At 43.9% G+C, this 20,893-nt stretch overlaps 1 protein-coding gene across 4 annotated transcripts in view; it reads right to left on the bottom strand.

Annotated features, from left to right (window-relative positions):
* The window catches only part of SLC22A18 (solute carrier family 22 member 18), a 79,719-nt gene extending 60,082 nt beyond the window's left edge, over nucleotides 1-19,637 (bottom strand). Inside the window, exons 1-5 of one of the 4 annotated variants that reach the window (XM_061463074.1) lie at nucleotides 19,267-19,637; nucleotides 18,294-18,447; nucleotides 4,424-4,521; nucleotides 1,722-1,867; nucleotides 864-996 (exon numbers count right to left, since the gene is read on the bottom strand). In XM_061463074.1, coding sequence (XP_061319058.1) covers nucleotides 864-996; nucleotides 1,722-1,867; nucleotides 4,424-4,521; nucleotides 18,294-18,362 — 446 coding nt within the window. In that variant the 5' untranslated portion in view covers nucleotides 18,363-18,447; nucleotides 19,267-19,637. Of the gene's footprint in view, nucleotides 1-863; nucleotides 997-1,721; nucleotides 1,868-4,423; nucleotides 4,522-6,137; nucleotides 6,735-11,934; nucleotides 12,123-18,293; nucleotides 18,448-19,266 lie in introns of those variants that run through there. The other 3 variants (XM_061463070.1, XM_061463072.1, XM_061463073.1) reach the window with 3 other exon arrangements.
* Between the last annotated feature and the right edge of the window lie 1,256 nt (nucleotides 19,638-20,893).

Here is a 20,893-nt window from a genome sequence, read left to right on the forward strand (position 1 = left end):
TTCTACACTGTAGCACAGCTCTAATGCTCACAAAGTTTGAAAAAAGTTATTTCCATGCTCACCTGATTCTGCAGAAGCAAGTGTCCATAATAAAAGAAGCAGAGCAAAAAAATGCTCAAAAATTCACAAGGGTTTTTGTTAGGTCTTTTTTTGTTCTCCACTAGAGAGATGCTGGGTAATCTTCCAGGAAGGTTATAGCCACGTGTACTACCCTGCCTGCAAAGTTCTCTGACACACTACACCTTTTGTGCTTCCTCTACTAATAATGAACAGATACTGGTACATTCAGTAAAATCAAGCATTTCTTTCCTGTTGCAGCACATAAGAGAAGGTGTCAGCCTGCTACAATGTGCCAGACTGCGCAAAGCAAACAGGGAAATGGCAGGCATGGGCTTCATCTTGCTGTGACAGGGCTAGACCTCCTCGCTCTTTTCTATCGCTGTTCCAGGCTTGTTTTCCCATTTCCCAAGCATCCCCCAAGTGCACCAATTTCCCCACAAGTTTCACACTGCTCCTTATTTCCATTTCTCAGCTGTACAACACTGTTTCTTAAAAGCAGGCTATGTAGTACGTGCTGCTTTCCAGCACACTCAGCCCCAAAGAGAACAACCAGGAGACAGACAGACTCCATTTCCCAATCCAACTTGTTTTTAAATCAATTTAAGTAGACAGAAGATGAGATTTTCAACAAGGTCTCCTTAAAAACCATGGAAGTTCTTTGTAGCAGTACCAAAAGCAAAATTTTGAGTTCTGGTATGATCCTCTACTGCCACCAGCAGTAAGCTGAGGAAGGAGCAAAATACCCCTTAGCAGCTCCTTCAATGGTTGCAACAAGGCCAACACTGAACAAGTGGGGCACTCACCCTAATTTGGTGGAGAAGACACCTCCTAGGACAGAGCCAATGATGATGCCTATTCCAAAGCAAAGACCCAGCTTCCCCAAAGCATCAGCACGTTGGGAAGGAGTAGTCATGTCTGTAATAACCTTCTGAGCACCTGCGGAGAAAAACAAATCCCTAGAAGAAGCTTGCCACAGGGTCTGAGCAGCAAACACACAAATTTTTAGGACACAAAAACAGCACCTGCCACAGAACTGTCCTTGCACACTGTTGGTGTGGAATTGGTTCAGCTTGTCAGTCATAGGAAACAAAATCACCCAAGCCACTTCACAAAAGGCAAGAAGAGTCTTAACATGCTATCAACCTGTCCTCTTGTGTGAGTTCAGAGACTTCTAGTAGCTAAAGGTTTATGGTTTTTACTAGAAACATCTAGGAAAGATCAACAAAATCAGAACAGCTTAGTGGGTAACTGAAGGTATTTTTGGCAATCATGTTTCATTTTGAACAATACACTCACTTTACCATGAGAAAAGGAAAAGCTTTCCTATAAAATACCATGGTTGCAAGAAGGCAGCTGAGAAGTCTGGGACAGCACTGCTGCCAACAAGTGATTGTCACCTGTGTCTGAATGGTGAAGTCCAAGCAATTTGCACAAGATCATACAGGAGGATGGACCTGGGACTAAAGGCTAATAGCCCTGCTTTCCATAAACTAATAAACCTGTTCCTTCATGTTCTTACCGTTTCACCCCGATAACCATCAAATGCTCCTCCTGCCTTCCTTCATGCTGTTGAGCCTGTTGACTTGAGCAATGTGAGCAAGGAGCGAGGACTCTGGCAATAAAAGCAATTTGGAAAGCCCCTCAGCCCTGACCTACATTACCTGGTAGCCCATGCATGAACACTGCTGGCAGCCTGGAGAGGAAGAGGAGGGGGACGCTCGTGGAGATGGACATAAGCAGGAAGAAGGCACTTCCAGATGCACAGGAAAGAATTAAGGCTGCTCGGGCACCAAATTTATCTGCAAACCTAGTACAGAAATGATACAAGGCTGTCACAAGTGGGACTATGCAGGTCATTGCAAGAGTGATGCACCCAGATGGATGGAGTTGCATGGCCACCTCACTCTCATTCCCCATGGGAAGCACTGGTCAGATTCTCAGAAGTGCGCAGATCCCAAGAGGACAAGATATTCAGAGACGATAATACAAAACAAAACAAGCAAAAAAACCCAACAAATGAAAAACCAAAACAAGCCCCCCACCCTACCCAGTGTAAGTCTTGCCTGGAGGAGGACTGCAAGGACCACTGCTGAAGCACCAGCTGCCCACCCGGGAATTCAGGGACATACACTTTGAAATAATGCGGGAATACACCAGCAACTGCCATCTCTTAGCCTATTTCCAGACCCTTCATAAGCGCAAGATAATGTGCTTGCTTAAGCCTCCTGCTCTGGCATTCCAGTGAATAAATGTGGCTGCTAAACACCAGCCACAGGCAGAGGCAATTATAACAGCTCAGCAACTCATTCAATATTATCTTTTCAGAGCATACGGTGCCCTCAAATTTTACTTTGTGAATCTCAGAGTTGGTTCAGACCAGGGAATCAGGCTAGCTAATTTTTTTTTGTTCAGGTTCAGTGGTAATTGAAGTTATTTCAATTTCTTTCCAGATGATGGTCAGAGCAACATTTCTCTTTCAGCATAACTTAAAAAAAAATAAAACAAAGGGGAAGTTTTCTATTTAGGTTCAATAAAGACTTAATAGTGACTCCATTTTTTTCTGTTTGAGAAAAAAAAACAAAACAACAAAACAGCTGAATCAGGTTTTGGCTCAGGTTTTATTCAACTCCAAGTTATTTTGAAAAGCTAAGTCAGACAAAGTCTGAGAGTACCACAGAAAGGGTTCTGAGCAACTGGGGCTAAAACAGGCTCTAGACAGCTTTTTTCCACTACAATTCCTCCTTTCTTCATTTTGTTGAAGTTGTATAGTACAGTTTGCTATGCAAGGTAATGTTCATCTGCTATTAGTTGTGATTACGCCAAAAGAAACAACCCCCCCAGAATGCCAAGCCTGGTCTACAAAGTTAAGCATAAGTAATTAAAGGGCTTCACACTGAGAAAGAAGTACAGGTCAAAACTTCACTGTTTACATGAATGCCAGGGAAGTTTATATTAGCTGTTTGTAACTTAAAGACCTTGGCTTACTACATAGTCCAGGGTTGTTTTTTTTTGTTTTGTTACTGAAGAGTAAATTCAGTGCTTCATCTTCTCCTGGCTGTTTAGGAGCATCAAGCAAGAAGAACAAGAAAAACAGACCTAAGCTACACATTTTTATGTCTCTTATCCCCCTCCTTCCCATTTTCTCTTTATCTACCTTCATACTGAGGTCAAAGCAGCCTCACATCTAGGAAAATCCTTTTTATCTCAAACCTACATTGCAAATTTTGGCTTCAATCTGGCAGTATACACCTTCAGTCCCACCTACACCAGCGGGAACCTAGACCTGGACGGATTCAGGTTTACCTTTTTCTTCCCTTCAGCATCCCCTCCAGACATTACTGAATGACATGTGCAGAGGAAAATCAGATTTCAGATGGCACCAGATCCAGACCAGAAATATTACTCTAGATTTGTATATTAATAGAAAAAGCATTCAAATTGGCCCCTTGCACCATACCATCTTCATTCTTAGGAATGCATTTTCTTCCAAACTGCACTGGAGAATTTGATGCTATTAACTTTAAAATGTGTATTATGTTAGCATTGAAGGGCTTTTAGAGATCAGATCCTTGAAGTGCTACACACCATCTACTAGAGGATCTTGTAGAGCACTGAGGCACACAACAGCTCCATATCCATTTATTACTTTGTTGACCAGTAGCAAGACTGAGAAGAAAAGGTAGATTTTCTCATCCTCACTTTAGTTTTCTGAATCTGGATTACACTGCTCTTTCAAATTTTTTCTGCTTTTTGGGAATGTATTCCCCCATCTCACAATTTTTTGGGGGCTGCTTACGTTTTATTAGGAACAGAAGCATGTGTCCCATGGGGTAGAGAGGCAGAAACCCTGAGTCCCTTCCACTCTTCTTATTTTTATAGACGAACTTATAGATAGATCCATTCTTAAAAATTGATGCAAGTCTAGCTTGCAGTGAGATTCAGCTGTAGAAACAACATGACCCTCAATTATTTTCACTGATGGCTCTACTTAACATCAATAAATACCCTCCTTTTTTTTTTAGGTTTCCCAGTCACAAGACATTTCTTAGATTATACATAGCTATAAAACATTCGCAGGATTAAGCTGTTAAGAGCTGGGCTCTGAAGACTGATAGTTTAAGCCTGCTCCCAGTGTATTGCTACACTTATATGTGTGTCATTAAAACACAGCTAAGTTAATAAAAAGGCTGCTTCTATGTTGCAGTATTTCTAACTATAGTATTTATTCTCCCCTCACCCATTTATAAAATCTTCAAACATTTCAACAGGACCAAGAACCAGAACAATATGACTTTTTACTATAGTAAAAAATGTCTGGCCTTTTTCAGCTAGGTAAAAGGCCATGAGAATTGTTCTCTCTTACCTCCCAAAAATGGAACCTCCCACAAGCTGGAGGACACCAAAGGTTGTCTGGAGGTAGCCAAAACCCACTGAATCCAAACCTACGCTCTTGGCCAAGTACTAAAAAAGAAAAAACAAACAACAAAATCAATAGGTCAGAGGAAACGAGGTATGCTATATTTCTGAATAAAGACCTTACTGTTTTGGTTGAGAGAACTACAGCTCCAAACAAGCACTTCCTGCAGTTCCCCATACCTAGAGATGAAATCTTCACTGGGTCAGACACCGGCTGCACATCCAACGAAGAGCAACAAAGTTAGTGAAGTGTGTAGAGCATAAGTTGCATGAGAAGCAGCTGAGGGAACTGGGGTTGCTCAGCCTGGAGGATAAGAGGCTGAGCAGAGATCCTATTTCTCTCTACAACTACCAGAAAGGAAGATGAAGCAAGGTGCGTGTCAATCTCTTCTGCCAAGTAAGAAGCAATAGGACAAGAGGTGACAGCCTCAAGTTGTGCCAGGGGAGGTTCAGATTGGGTATTAGGAACAATTTCTTCACCAAAAGGTTGTCAAGCACTGGAACAGGCTGCACAAGGAAGTGTTGAGTCACCATCCCTGGAAGTATTTAGAAGATGTATAAATGTGGCACTTAGGAACATGGTTTGGTGGTAGACTTGGCAGTGTGTGGTTTATGGTTGAACTCAGTGATCTTAAGGGTCTTTTCAATCTAAATGATTCTATGATTCTACAAAACCAGGCTGCCCTGGGTTCAGCAGTAGCAGTCATTTTTTCTCCTTCTTGGTAGCTGGTGCAGTGCTGTGTTTTTGACTTTTGGCCTGGGAACGGTGCTGATAGCACCAATGTTTTTAGTTACTGCTCAAACGTTTGGTCTGGCCAAGGACTTTCTGAGTCTCATGCTCTGCCAGGGAGGAGGGGAAGCCAGGAGGAAGCAGAGACAGGACACCTGACCTAAACTGACCAAAGAGGTATTCCATACCACAGCACGTCATGCCCAGGATGTAACTGAGAGTTACCCAGAAGAGCTAGGACTGTGTGGTTGGACGAGGTATCGGTCGGTGCTCGGTCGGGTGGGGTGGGGCAAGTTATTGGTTGGCGAGTGCTGAGGTGTTGTAATTCTCTTCCCTTGTTATTTCCTTTATCATTATTATTATTGGTGGTAGCAGTAGTGATTTGTGTTATACTTTAGTTACTAAACTGTTCTTATCTCAACCTGTGGGAGTTGCATTCTTTTGATTCTCCTTCCCATCCTTCTGGGAGCAAGGGGAGGGCAAAAAGGGGGGGGGGGGGGGAGTGAGAGAGAACTGTGTAATTCATGGCTGACTTTGTTTAAACCATGACACAGGCAGAAAAGTCCAGCGAAAAGAAATGAATCCTACTCATGGCTGGTTTATTACACTCTCAAAAAAACCCACCTCTGCTCTCAAACCAATGATTTCTGCTGCCTGCTCATTGGGTCACCCTCCCACTACAAGCAAGAAGATACAAAGCACATTAGTTCCACCCAGAGCCATCAGGCCAGGAAAGGTCTCTAGGTGTTACTACAGTACAAATAATAAACTCGCTTTTACTGCCTGGGCATATACTGAACACAGTCACAGCTAGGTAGGAAAACACTTTCCTCTCTCTTGCTAGAAAATCTCTAGATAGCTTTCCTGGAAAATTACATAGCCTAGCACTTGAAGGCAAGGCGTGCTGTGAAACAAAATAACCCATACTCACAGGCATGACTCCCATCTGCATGAAGATGAAGGACAGCTCTATGGTTACAATCACATAGGCAGCAAGGATCACTTGTCCCTTTTTGATGTCTCCTGAGCGGCTGCTCTCCCCCAGGGTCTTACTCCTCATTCCCGAGGCTTCTTCCTCACCTCCAGAGCTGACTTTTACATTTATAGTGCTCATGGAACAATTTACTGCAGGCTGATGGGCTGAGAAATGACACAAAGGTGATTTCTAGCTGGGAACATGAAGCATCAGTAAGGCACAGAAACTGTTGCATGCAGTTCAAAGCTTACAGTTCAAAAGGTAGTGAGTCAGCATGACAGGGATTTATTCATTCTTTCTTTGTTTCTTCCCTCCCCTTGCTTTCTTGCCAGGCAGGATTAAAGGTAGCCATGCATCAAATCACAGATCTCGTTCTTCAGCTTTGTCCCAGGTGGGCTCATTGCTTCAAGTACCATCTAAACTAAGACCAGCTTGAGAGTCCCAGCAGAATGAAAGCGGACATTGACCCAGACAAGAACACGTGACAAAATCTTCAACTCTTTAACTGTTTAACTTCTTTCACTTTTATTTCCTCTGGTGGCTCAGAAGAGATGACTGTTGCAGTTCTTCACAAAAGGCACTTTGGTTTTATTTTTGGAGATGCAAGTGAAGCTTACAATAGAATAGCTATTTCTAAGTCCTCTTGCTTCTTGCAGTAGATTTACACAGATCCTAGAACAAACACAGATCTTACATGCAGTTAGAGGTGCTCTCATCAACATCTCTACTTGAGCCGTTTTCCCTCTTTCACCAGGTGCTGCAAATTTATTAGAGACTGAGCTAGCAAATGTTCACATGTGATTTCACTCAGAATACAAATTAGCAGCCAATGCCAGAAAAAAATAAAAAAAAAAATAAAGCATTAAATCCACAGAAATCATGAGGCTGACTGCAAAGTGGGGAATTAAATAAACACAACTCATTTGTCATTTGGGGGTTTTATTTGTTTGCTTGCTTGTTTACTTAGGGTTTTGTTTGTCTGCTTGCTTGTTTACTTGCTTAGGGGTTTCTTTGTTTTCTTACTTGTTGAATCCTGGTTTCTTACTTATTGAATTCTGGCTGAGCATTGTCTTTATTTTAAAGAGAAGAAGAAAGCAGAGGTCTCAGTGCTCTGATTTGGTAGAATTACAGGACTTTTGGTAGTAAGGGATCTCAGGAGATCTCATCTGCTCTCCTGCTTGAACATATCAGCTGAGCTGTGGCTTTTTCTAGATAAGCTTTGCAAATCTCCAAGAAAAGAGATCTGCCCCTCACCGAGTGTGTGGGAAGAAGGTTTTCCTAATGTGCAATCTGAATTTTTCAAGCTGTGGTTTGTGGCCATTGTCTCTCATTGTATCAACTGTCACTACCAAGAGGAGTCTGTCTGCATCATCTCTGGAGCCGTCCTTCAAGCAGTTGCAGGTGGCTGTTAGGTCACCCCAATCTCCTTTGCCAGACTGAACAAGCCAAATTCCCTCCACCTGTTTCAAAGACTACATACTCTAGATCCCTGATCTTCCTAGTAGCCCTTCAATGGGTCCAACCCAGTTTGTCCACAACTCTCTTGAACTGGGAGGCCCAACACTGGGTCAGCCTCAACAGCACCAAGCAAAGGAAGACTAACAACTTCCCTGGATGTTCTGACCATGCTCTTCCTCAGATGGCCCATTACATACTTTGCCGTATTCCTGATGAGCATGCACTATTGATTCACACAGCATCACCGCCACCCATGGTCTTCATGCTGGGATTGCTACACGTCCAGTTGGTCTCCAGCTGTCATTGATGCAGGTGGATATTCTGCCCCAGCCTTAGGGCAAATTGTCCCCGATTTCAACTTGATGAAAACCCTGAGGTTTTGGTTGATTCAGCTGTGACACTTCAAGCGGACTGTCCAGTATTGACCATATCAGCCAGTCCCTCTGATTTAGTAACACCTCTGCTCAGAAATGGAGGGCCAACTCACTGTGAAGGCTGACACAGGCACATCAACACAGGGACACAACACAGACATTTGTTGGCTTGGATCCAGTGCGGTTGTCAGGGCCCTCACGCTTCTGATGAAGCCCTGGGAGAGGGAACTATAAGATCTCTGGGCACACCTTGTTATTCAACACATGTCTCCACAGAGATCCAGGATTTGGTGAGGGCTGCCAGGCCCTCCTGGCGAAGGAGGAAGATGACCAAAGGTTTAATGTTTCACCAGGGGTGGGTACCATACCTCTGGAGGCTGAACAGAAAAAAACTTTTGCAATCTCAGCCAGTGCATTAATAAAAAAGCACCTTTAAAGAATGACTTTCCTACAGGGATACCAGCACTCAAACAGACCCAACAAATAATGCCCTAGAAATCGTACCTGCTGCTGAAGAAGGAAGATTACCCAGTGTGTATCCCAACTTAGCAAAGGATCAGTGCTCAACATTTGGTTCATCTCAGTGTGCCTGAGATGGATTTGCCTGCACTTGAACACCCTGCAGCACAGCATCAACATCATCACTCTCTGGTTTGTGCTGGACAGGCATGATTTACAAATTACCAACATTGAATAGAAGAGTCAAATTAATGACAGAACTCTGTTTATGAGGGTTTTGAGACAACCAAAAAAGCAACTCATGCAAATGCAATGTAAAACACTGCTTACAGGAAACATTGCTGACTTGGACTTGAAAAGCATCAATGTTTTGACTGGTGAGTTTGTCTCAGCAGCAACTGGAAACAGATCCCAGCAAGGCTACAGAGGGAAACAATGACTTGCAGATGCAGCCACTCGCCACCAGATCGAGCCTCATCCTGCCCAGGGCATGCAGTGCAGACAGCTAACCACTCAGATTTAGCTGTTTTTTACTGGCATTGACAAGGGAAATAGAATTAAAAAAAAAAATGGAGTTCAATTTTCAGCCTCAGGGGTAAAAGCCACAGTTCTGAAAGACAGGGACCTAAGCTCAATGCCTGCTGTGGAGGTGACCATGGAGAACGAGCTATGATCACCAGATTTAGGGTATGCACCCATACCTGTGGCAAGTGTGAGAGCTGGCTGGAAATGCCAGAGAAAGAATCACTGCCTCTTGGATACAGCAGAGCCCTCATTTCCCTTTGCAAAGAGAAACTGTATTTCTATGGGCTGTGTTCTGGGAGTGTGCCAGGAGGGACACAAGGTGCAAGAGGAGTAGTTACAAGTATACCTCATCTTCCTGCCCAAGAAGAAGCAATGATAACCCTTCCCTTCCTTGCAAGAGGACCCCACCATAACCGGTAAGGTGTGCAGATACTCAACGAGAGACACGTAAAGCCTTTATGGATACACAGCCCTTAGGGAGCTATCATTCTGGTGATGTTACTTAAGATTTACAATACAAGAGAGGAAATGGAAGAACTATCTCAAAACAATTCCCCAACAGTGGGAATGCTGAATTGCCACAATGAGGGAAACTGCTTAACACCAGCCGTGGTTGGTGGGAGCCATCAAATCCACAGGATCCAGCCCTAATGCTTCTCTTCCCTTGACCCTGACACTGAGGGAACCAGCCTCATTTGTAGTCTGGTGAAAGATTTATACAGTTAAGCAAATAAGAGCATAGAAGGCCTGGTAATACCAAAATTATTTCCCATATTTGTTGACTGATTTATTCCTTTGTCTAATTGTGAAAGCAGCTCACTAATGAATGGAAAAAGACTCCATATGGCCAGCAAGAAAGAGCCACGTTTAGTTTACAAAATAGCAGAGTCTTTGGGGGATTTTCATAAAAAATAACAGAGACAGTCCAAATCGGCAATGAAATCAGATTCCCAGTGGCTGCTGAACTTTTGGCTTTTTCTATGTGTGTATTAAATTACAAAAAGCAATTATTTATAATTTGTTTTTCTAAAAATGCTGGTGCGCTTATTCTGTCTGGCGAATTATTTTGTGAAATGGAAAAGGCTATTGTTCATTCTTTTGGTAAAGTCTTTGTTACTTAGCATATTAAACTGAAAATGACATTTTATCTGAAATATGGCTGGTTGTTATTAACTTTTTAAATGGTAAAGTCCCAAAGCTCCAGCTAATATCAAGGCCCCTTTTCATGCTCTGCAAACAAAAAAGAGGTTGAGACTCAGATGGGGGAAAAGAATTAGATCCTCTTTGTCTTGCAGATGGGATCCTAACAGAGGGGTTTAATGACCTCCCTGAAATCACAGAGGAAGTCTGTGGAGGAGGCTGGAGTCAGACTATATCATCCCTTGGATGCCAGTCCCAGTGTTTAACCATAGGGCAGTTTCTCCTCTCTAATATTCTGGAAAAATTAAACCAAAAGAGAACATTTCTGGATGCTGGAATTTGACAATAAAATATGCAGATGGGGCACAGACTGTGTCAATTGTGTAAGAGTTTTGGAAAAAAACCTGTGGCCCAAATTCAGGAGAGTTACACCAAGAATAACATGCCCAAATAGGAATAGAAAACTTAGTTCTTTGTGCCCATCCAGTCTCATTGGCTCCAGCAGGATCTTGTCAGGGAAGGAGCCTCTCATACCTGCTCACACTGAGTGGCACCTAGCTTAGGCTGACCTCAGCTCAGCCAGAGGACACACCTTTGGAGTCATAGCCCAGGTGCTGCTACGGCTGTGGCCTACCTCTACCCCAAAATCTCTCCTGAGCAAACAGAAGCTCCTCAAGGTTCGATGAACAGCTGCCATGCAGTGGAGAAGGGCTGCTGGGCTGGCCCCGACCTTCTCCTTCAAGCCAAGACATCAAATGACATCAGCCTCTACTGGCCCACTATGCTAGGACATTAAAGAATCGGCAAGAAAAAAATTAGTGAAAGCCCAGGTCTGCTGTGTAAACTCTCCTGGGCAACGGACGATCTCCCCCAGACTCGCCATTCTTCCTAATGCTCAAGCCACACTTGTAAGCAAACATGATACAGCCATATATGTAGAAAACTGATTAAAGGAGTGGTTATATCATTGGCTTCTGGGCAGGGTCCATGCAAAACTGCACAGGCTAATAAGCAATTAAGCCCAAAAGCAGTGGATACTTCTGCCGCCTCTGTGGTTGTGTCTTCAGCTTACTGGCATGTTGACGTGATTGAACTCCAGGCGACTCACTGTTGGATAATGGATGAAGCCCTTGTCTCCAAGATACACACAGTGCACTTGAAGTCCAAGGTTTATAGCCAAAGAATATGCTAGATGTGACAAAACCGGATACACACACACACACAAATAAAGCCTCATACTTAGCCTGCAAAATGCAGTATTTCATTCAGCTGGTATTATACAGCCACCTTCTGGAATCACAGCTATGTCTGGAATGTAAAAGCTGTTTATCATTTAAATAACATTTAAGCCATTATAATTTATATGAGAATTGTAACTGCTAGGGCTGTATGGAGCTTCTTGTTGTGGTCTGCCATAGGAATGCTGCAGATTTCCTCTGCACACATTACATTCTGCACACAATGAGAGCCCCAGACATTTTCAGCCAGTCTTGAGCCTCCTGCATTTACCAAAACATTTTCCTGTGTCACAATCAAACAACTGCCTAATTTGTAACTCTCAAGCATTCAAGAGACCACAACAAGTGTTACAAGAATCTCTGTTTTTCAGCCTTCCAGCAAAGCTATACACAGCACAAGCAAAATGTGGGTGTTAATTCAGTGTTTCTGCTAATGTATGTTTCTGCATAAAGCAATTAGAGAAGGGCAAAGCATGTATCTGTAAATCCCTGCACATTCCAGATACAGCCTCCCCACACAGAGGAGGGTCTGTGTTACATCCTCAGACAAAATCTTACCTGCTCAGGGCCAGGGGGCACATGCCCCCTCCCAGCCTTGCTCCATTTGGCTGGCCAGTTTCTCCACATGGACTTGGGACCTGCATGGCGCCCAAAAGGGATGTGGAGAAAAAGAGACAGCTGCCGCTGTGCCCAGCTGGCTCCATCCACTACTTGGTTAAGGGACAACCCTATATTGCAGATAATCGTTTCCTGTGGATGGCAGAGGTGGGATGAAGGCATCTATAGTCACACAGGGCTGCGTTTATCAGCAGCTCAGAAGTGGCGAAATGCACAGATATGGCTAGACACCTCTTCATGTATCTGGAACTCTAAACGCCTTCCAAAGCCTCACACCAGGTCTTTACTTTTCTGCCTCTAAGCAAACACCTAATTTCAGCTGAAGGCTTGACTGGGACATGTAAAGCCAGAGCGAACCCCCAAAATTTGCGCTGTTAAAAGTTGGAGCAGAGCACACACTGCTGCCTGTCATCCCACTCACCCAGGAAAAGCAAACTTTTTAAAGCTCAAGAAGACACCAGCCTGTAAAAGTATCCACTCTGCCAGCCAGGTCTGCATCCCCTGCATCAGCAATAAAAGCTGTAGCCAGGTCTACCTGGGGAGAACAATTAGAGTCTTGATTTTAGTTAGGAATACAAGAGGGAACAAAGAAAAATCCAAGACTGATGGTTTTTTGTTCAAACCACCAGAAGGCTTTGGAGACCTTTCAATGCTTTATCCTAACCTTCGCATTTGCCCTCCACTTGAATTCACCTGAGACAGAAAGAAATCAAATCTCCTTTGCTGGAGGTGGAATTTCCTTAGGGGATCCTTAGCACTGAGGTTGCAGGGGGAGCCCACTAATGGCTCTCAAGCAGGATATCATGAATCTTCACAGCAGTTCAGGGAAAATTTTCAAGGTAATTAAGCTGAATACAGCTCTAGCATAGATAGGTAGCCAAGAGATGGACAAACAGAAATTTTCCTAAGAGCAAACTACTAAGAGCTACTTTTTTTTTTAATTTTAAAATCATTTATAAAGCTTGTTTCCACAATGATCACAGAATTGCAACCCCATTACTCTTTGTCACTGAGCAAAGATATTAGCACTTGCCATGGACTTGCCACCAGAAAAGGAGAGAGATCCCCTTCTGAAAGGAGTACCAAAACCATTTATGCCATGAAAAGAGCACAGAAAGGGATTTAGTGCTTCCAAACATGCCAAAGAGTAAGTATTTGTCAGCCCCAGCCAGAGGTAGCTGCTGCTCATGGGAGAGCTGGATGATGAATAAAAATTTTCTGTTGCAATATTTATTTTCGAGGCTTTTTTCTTTGATATTCCTGTCTAATTCTAACCCATTCCTAAGGCCAAATGCAAGGCTGGCATAAACCAGCAATGCCTGCATAGTTTTGGGCTGGACTTGTCACTGTCAGTCTTTGGCACTTAATCTTTTCGCACTCTAGAGAGGGTAGAAATAAACAAAGAAAAGCTCATTTTGAGCACTACTACCCAGTTCACGTGTTCCATTTCTGGAACACACAACTCTATACATCAAAGTCTTCATGCACTAAAGCCAGGATCCATCACCTGGCTTTTCAAGAAATCCTGCAAATTTTCAGCCCAAACAGTAGAGAACCAGCCCTGCCAAGGCAACAATGGGACTTGAGCACTTTGCAAATACTTAGGATATTTGAAACAAGGAAAAAATGCTGCTAGAAAAAGGGGGTCTATCCCAGCTAATTTTCCTAATGCCCTACCAGAGAGCAATATGATTAGCTGCCCTAAGGAAGGCACTGGCTTCCTACAGTAGGTGGATCCTCGAGATTCCTATTAAAACTGACACCAATCTACTCAGCAGCTCTGTCCAGACCCCCTCCTTGCTACCTTCAAGTTGAAGCCCAGTACAGCCTGTGTCGTGGTGGGTTATATTTGTCCTGAGCCTCAGCAATTAAATAATTTGCCAAATTCAGCTGGGTCTGCACAGGTGACATGACAACCACCTTCAATTCCACTGGAGGCACCCTTGGAAACTGTGGGACTGCAGACGGATTGAGGACCTTGTTGGTCAATGGAAAAATGTTTGTGGTGCATGAAAAGGAAAGGTTCTAGATTAAATTTGTAGGCTGTCACTTAAGAAAAAAAAGCCATTCTCCCATATACAAAGCAAGTGCATTTGATCTAGAGAACAATGAGACTGCATACACACAGCATCTCCAGATACACTTTTTTCCTTCCAGAGCAAACTCACTACTACTTGGCCACTGTCAGCTTAAATGATTTCACCTGGTTTATATTTTTCCTTTGAATATTAATGATGACCAGCTGACTCATTTTTACTTTGAGAAGAGCTGCAAGATTTGGATTAGTTGGCTTGAGGCTGAAACCCTGACCCCAATTCACTGGGAATTTTGCCTCTGATTTCCATGCTGCCAGGATTTAATCTCCAGGTCTTTCATCCAGCTCCTCTTATGCTTTTACTGTTAAGAAAACATTTGTTTCAGACTCCTTTGGTCACAACTATGTTTGAGAATGTGGCTCATGATTCACACTAGAAGACTTTGTACCGTGTCATTTTGAAATGCCTTTGTGTGTGACTACATGCTTGCCAGGGGACAGCGAGATACCTGCTATCCTGCACAACATCAGGGTTTGGCTTTAACTGCACTTTTATAAAGTTAGAGGTTAATCAAGAGTCAGGTACAAGTGCCTCAATTTGTACCCAATCCTCTTCTCACTCAGTCCAAAACTCAACCTACTTGAAACTGAAGCTTGCTGCCATACAAACTTATTTTAGCAATAGCACCTACAAGAAGTGGCAGAGCAGTGGCTAAGGGTAATTTCTAAGGCTACAGAATGACCTGATTGTTTTTCAACCTGGGCACAGCACAGGAAAAAATACAGCTTTCACCTGGCCTCCACCATCTACCAAAGGACATTACAACCACATGAAATATTTAGCAATATTCCTGACCATGGCCCAAAGTAGCAGGTTCAGCTTCAATCCAAAACCTGAGAACTGGCTCATTAAGAAATAGCTATGTCAGTGGATATAATGCAAACCATTAAAAAACCCTTTAAGCCAGTGTTATCTATGGTCTTCCACCTCATTTGCTCAGTTAGGGGATATGGCATTTGCTTTCTCTTTGGATCTGAGGGATGCTGAACACTAGTGGGATTTGTGCCAACTGCTGTTGCAGAAAACACATACAAATGCTTGAATGCTACTCCACACAAAAACATAGGCTGAGCTCCCAGCAATGAGTCACAGCACTAATTGTTCTACATGACATAAATGTGTTTATAGCATGCTGCTGGATCCAGGTACAATTAACTTCCCACTCTGTAGGAATACATACCGCACTGCAGGCAGGGCAGCCTTACCATAGTTAAACTACTGTAAAATGAATGTGATGGACACACAAGGAGCTCATTTAACCTCTCCCTTTGTATGTTCACCACTGGCTGCGTTATGTTTGGTCCACAGCAAAATTAATGCTATGAATTTAGCATTAGGGAGATTATAAAATTATTGCATTTCAAGATAGAGAGCAAATAAAATTTTAGTGCTGTGTCTTCAGAAAGTTACTATGCTAAAAGCAAATTTAAAGCTGTAGGCAAGAAGATAAATTAATTAAAGAATACAAACAAGAAGCCAGGGGGTGATGAGAGGGGAGAAATTATCTCATCATGCTGCATCATCGTGTGATATCTAAACACCCCATCACAGGGAAAGGAGGGAGCAAGCCCTGCGGGAGGCAAATAAGACAAGACAATCCAGGGAACCAGCCACAGAAAGATGTAGAGGAGACAGAGCTCCTGGGGCTCCCCAGGGCATGCCAGTCCTGCATGAAAACAAGCATGTATCTTGAGGTCTGAATCCCCTACAACTGCATCTCCTTCTCTTGGATTTCCAGAGTTTGAGCTACCATTGAGCTAAGCCACTATCCATCATATCTGAGAAGCTGAGGCAGACAGGTGAAGGTCCCCATGACTGGAAAAGGGGAAACAAAATGCCCATTTTTTAAAAGCACAAAAAAGAAGATACAGGCCAGCGAGTCTCACCTCTGTGCCTGGCAAGATCATGGAGCAGTTCATCCTGGAAACTATGCTAAGGCATATGGAAAACAGAGAGGTGATTGGTGGCAGCCAACATAGCTTCACTGAGGGCAAATTGTGCCAGACAAATCTGATGGTCTTCTACAAAGAGGTTACAACATTGATGGATAAGGGAAGAGTGACTGACATCATCTACTTGGACTTGTGCAAAAGATTTGATACTATCCTGAACAACATCTGTCTCTAAAAGGGGGAGACATGGATTTGATGGATGGACCACTTGATAAGAAACTGGCAGGGTAGTCAAACTCAGGGTTGCAGTCAACATCTCTATGTCCAGGTGGAGACCAATAATGAGTGTTGTCCCTCTGGGGACCAGTACGATTTAACATCTTTGTCAGGGATCTGGACAGCGGGACTGAGTACAGCCTCGCAGGTTTACAGATGATACCAAGCTGAGCAGTGTGGTTGACATGCTGGAAAGAAGGGATGCCATCAAGAGGGACAGGCTTAAGAGGTGGGCCTGTGTGAACCTCATGAAGCTCAACAAGGTCAAGTGCAAATTCCCACACTTGGGTTGGGGCAATCCCAAATGTGAACACAGGCTCGGTGGTGAGTGGATTTGGGGGTACTGGTGGATGAAAAACTGAATATGACCTGGCAATGTACACTTGCAGCCCAGAAAATCAACCGTATCCTGGGCTACCTCAAAAAGAGCATGGCCAGCAGGTCGAGTGAGGTGATTCTCGCCCTCTACTTTGCTCTTTTGAGACCTTACCTGGAGTTCGGGCTCAGTTGAGACCCCACTGTGTTCAGCTCTAGGGCCCCCAACAAAAGAAAGACATGGACCTGTTAAGAGTCCAGAGGAGAGCCATGATGATGATCATAAGGCTGGATCACCTCTTCTATAAAGACAGGCTGAGAGAGTTGGGGTTGTTGAGCCTGAAGAAGAAAAGTCTCCAGGGAGACCTTAGAACAGCCTTTCAGTACCTAAAGGTACTGGATAGAAAGATGGGGAAGGACTGTTTATCAGGGAGTGTAGTGATAGGAAGAGTGGTAAGTTTTAAACGGAAAGATTTACATTAGATATTAGGACAAAATTCTTTGGTGTGAGGGTGGTGAGGTACTGGGACAGGTTGCCCAGAGAAGATGTGGATAGCCCATCCCTGGAAGTGTTCAAGGCCAGGCTGGAGTTGGTTGGGCTTTGAGCAACCACCCATGTCAGGAGGCATGGAACAACATGATCTCTTAGGTCCCTTGCAGCCCAAACCATTCTATGATTCTGTGACTGCCAAGATCCCACTTAACAGAATTTTCACAGAATAAATTGAATGCATTATCCTATTCGTAAAGCTTGTCAAAGAATCGTATGGACAGCAAAGGGCTGTCTGCAGGCTGGTGGCATGGAGAGCAGTGTCCTCTAGCAAACCTTACCCAGAGGTCTCTTGGCAACTTGCGGGAAAGTGGGAGCATGTTGTCAGGTACATCCCAGCCAAGAGCTCCTGTGATGCCATCCCAGGGAGCTGGATCACGGGAGAATACACCAAGAAGTCATGGGAGCTCCGAGATGCGGGAGGACAACCGGCAACAGAGGGGAAGGGGGAAAACGACACTCACCGTGCTGTGGACTCACCGTGAGAGGCCGCGCTCCCAGAGTCGAGCGGGAGAAGCGGGGCGAGCTCCCGTGTCTCCCGGAGCAGCCAACATTAGAGGGCACCATTGCCCCGCACACCGGGGACGGCCTGGGGCAGCGCAGCCAACGTCCGGACCAGGGGCCAGGGGCATGCCGATTGTGTACTTACTAGGTGTGAGCTGGGTTCCATCTGAAGGTATGCTGATGCACTTACCGCTGCTCTTGGGCTTGGTTTCGGAGGAGGCACCTCCCCTCTGCAACAGCCCAGGCCATGACAACCTCCTGCAGGACTCGTGCAAGACTATCAGCACTAAAAAAGACCCATTTACTTAAGAAATATGAAACCGAAAATAAGACCTGTGTAATGGCTTCTTCACCACTACCCCCTACAGAAGGCAAAAATAACCTATGAAAAGCTACTCCAAAACTAATATTACTATGGGTCAAAAGGAAAGGCAAGAGGAATGTCAAAACAAGAAAAACGCAAACCTGTCATTTAATACAAAGAGTGGCAACAAACAGTAGGTAATGAGCATAGAGCATGACTTTCACAGAAACAATACTAACAGAAAAGCAGGGAATATAAATAAGTGGAGTAATTGCTGCTCAAATATAACTACAGAGTCAGTCAGCAAAAACAGAGCCACCCTCCATGGGTACCTACTGAGAGCTCAAAATGCTGTTTGGTACCCGCCATTCCCAGCCTGGTTTCCAAGCTAACAGCACAGTGTTGGTAAGGCTCTCTACACTGCCGTTCATGGAGAGAATCCCACAAACGAGTCAGGCTTCCAGTCAGTCACAAGGGGCCAGATGGTGAGTGGACTTCATCTAGTAAAACAACATGCTGGAAAGAGCAAAAAAAAGAGTGTGAAAAGAGAATGCGATCGCCCCGGGTGCACTGGCAGGTCCATCAATAGATTAGGATAAATTCATTGCTTGCTACCTTTGTGCTACCCTAATGATGCGCAACAGCTGGGCTGCAAGGCTAGCTCTTCTTTTAACAACCAAAGACAGAAAGTATAATAATTTTTAAAAATAGCAAAATGAACGAAATAAAGCATTTTCCTGAGATGTTAGCTTTTGCATATTTTTTAGAACGCATAAAAAACCAATTTCAATTGAATTTAAACTACCAGGGTTTTTTTCAGGGTTCTGTTCAGATCATCTTTTCCCATTTTAACCCCTGAGTTAGTGTGGCTTTGCCTAGCTATCACATCTCATAATTTGATTTTTTTTTTTTTTTTTTATGACCATGTCAGGAAATGGAAAATTCTGAAACTACGCCGGCTTGAATAATTCAAAGCATCACTTTGCTGGTGAAAAAAGCCTCGATGAGAAGTTTGGGCAGTCTGTGCTAACTTGAACTTTAATTGCAATCAATTTATTTAAGCAGGACTCCAAAGTACCAAGCAAAATTGCCACTGGTATAAATGCAAAACTGCAAATTGCTTGTGATCACATGCATAGTAAAAGAGAAGTACAGCACATGGGAGATAAAGTACTGATGTTTACTGGTCTGTATCTCAGACAAAGCAATTATGGAATATAGCATGTTCTAAAGTGAAGCAATCACATGCATTTGAAGAATCCTGAGTTAAACATTGTTGACCGTATAAACGGTAATGGTGTATCAAAGGAAATGAGAAGGAAGCAAAGCACAAACCTTCAAGCTTCACAGGCCCAACAATAGTTTGCTTGTCTGGCAACATGCTGAGGACAATTCCTGCAGGAGATGTTCACCAGCAGACTCTCCAAAAGATGGAGGAGGGCTCCTCCATGGTGCCATGTCACAGAAACCCTGCAACAACCAGCCCCATCAGAATGACAGTGCTAAGGCTCTCTCTTTTGTTACGTTCATGTGTTCTTATCAAATTTCCTTGGTTATTCCTTGCTCAGTTTACGGTGAAAGGACCTCCCTTCCACTATCTGCCAAGCTATCAGGCTTAACACTGGCTCTGATCATCAACCTGGACTGTTTTCAAACAGGAATAGTCAAATGCAATAAACCTCCTGCAATCACAATCCCTTTGCAATGATGCACAAGCCATAAAGCAGTATTATTTTCCTCCCCCTCTTGAAACAGAGCAGCCAGCAGAAATACACACTAGTTAAAGTAATTGTTTTTTCTGACATAAGCAGATATGACTTGGATATTACGAGCAAAAATGTTTCATTCTTATGGGGCATTGTTCTAACCATAGTGGTAATTACTCTGCTCAGTATTCTGAAGCAGGAATTTCTAAAGAAGATAATGGGCTTGGTGGTGGGAGTTCTTGGGTAAGATTTTGTGGCTTATGTTAGGCAAACTGCTGGTTTAGAGGATCATAACATACCCCTCTGGCCTTAGAGTTCATGGATTCACTAATTAAAAACATCTCCCTGTGCAGACAGTATTTCCTCCTTAAATGGGCTGGAGATGCTCTGTCTCCACACAGAAGAAAGGCACAGACACTGCTAGAACTGGCGACTGTGAGCTGAAAGTCCCCAAGTCTATGACTACCAGCTTAAAACGTAAGTGTATAATGGGACAAAAATAGAATTTAAAGAGATGGAGAACACTGGCAGTGAGGAAGATGAAAAAAAGAAAACCTCAAACATGTGCTGCTTTAACTCCCAGGTGAGCTGGAAGGTGAAGCAGCCTTGAACACAAGGCAACCCCTGAAAATAACTTCCCTGTTCAAACCATAGCTCCTAGCATCCCTCAATTACTGTGTAAATATTGGCTAACCTCTGAAAACGGTTTGGGAGGACCACGATGTGGATTTTGCAGAGGGCACGCCCACATCTTGCAAATAGCAGGGAAGTTTGCTCACTTGGCTTGCGGCGCAGGAATGCATAAAACCAAGGAGGCAGAAAACAGGAAAGGCGGTCACTGGCCTCTCCCAGCACTGGGAGAGGATGGCAGCAGGTTCACAGGGACTCCTCACAAAGAGCCCCTGTCTGTGGGGACCCAGCATTGCCATTTGGCTCGTGTCTTGAATAGAGGGCACTTTTTCAGCAGGTTTCTCGGACAACTCCATGCATTTTCTCTGCATAGCACATCTATTTCTAAAAACATCCCATCCTACATCCTGAGAGGTTTGTCTGATGGCTGCTGAGAAAAGTCCCAGCTGAACACTGTGCCACGCTCAACATGTTCCCCTCCCACCCCAGCTTGGCTCAGGACCCACTCCTTCTCTCCCTGGCCAAACCCTTATTAACTGATGCTCACCTCCTGCTTTTTAAGATGATGTGTTTTCAGTGATGAGGAACCATGAGGGCACGCATGACCTGCTCCCTGAATCACACCC

The sequence above is a fragment of the Pezoporus flaviventris genome, unplaced genomic scaffold (genome assembly GCF_033815535.1).
Source record: "Pezoporus flaviventris isolate CSIRO_AGI_PZ_B2104156 unplaced genomic scaffold, CSIRO_AGI_Pfla_v1 ptg000036l, whole genome shotgun sequence".
Taxonomy (NCBI): Eukaryota; Metazoa; Chordata; class Aves; order Psittaciformes; family Psittacidae; genus Pezoporus; species Pezoporus flaviventris.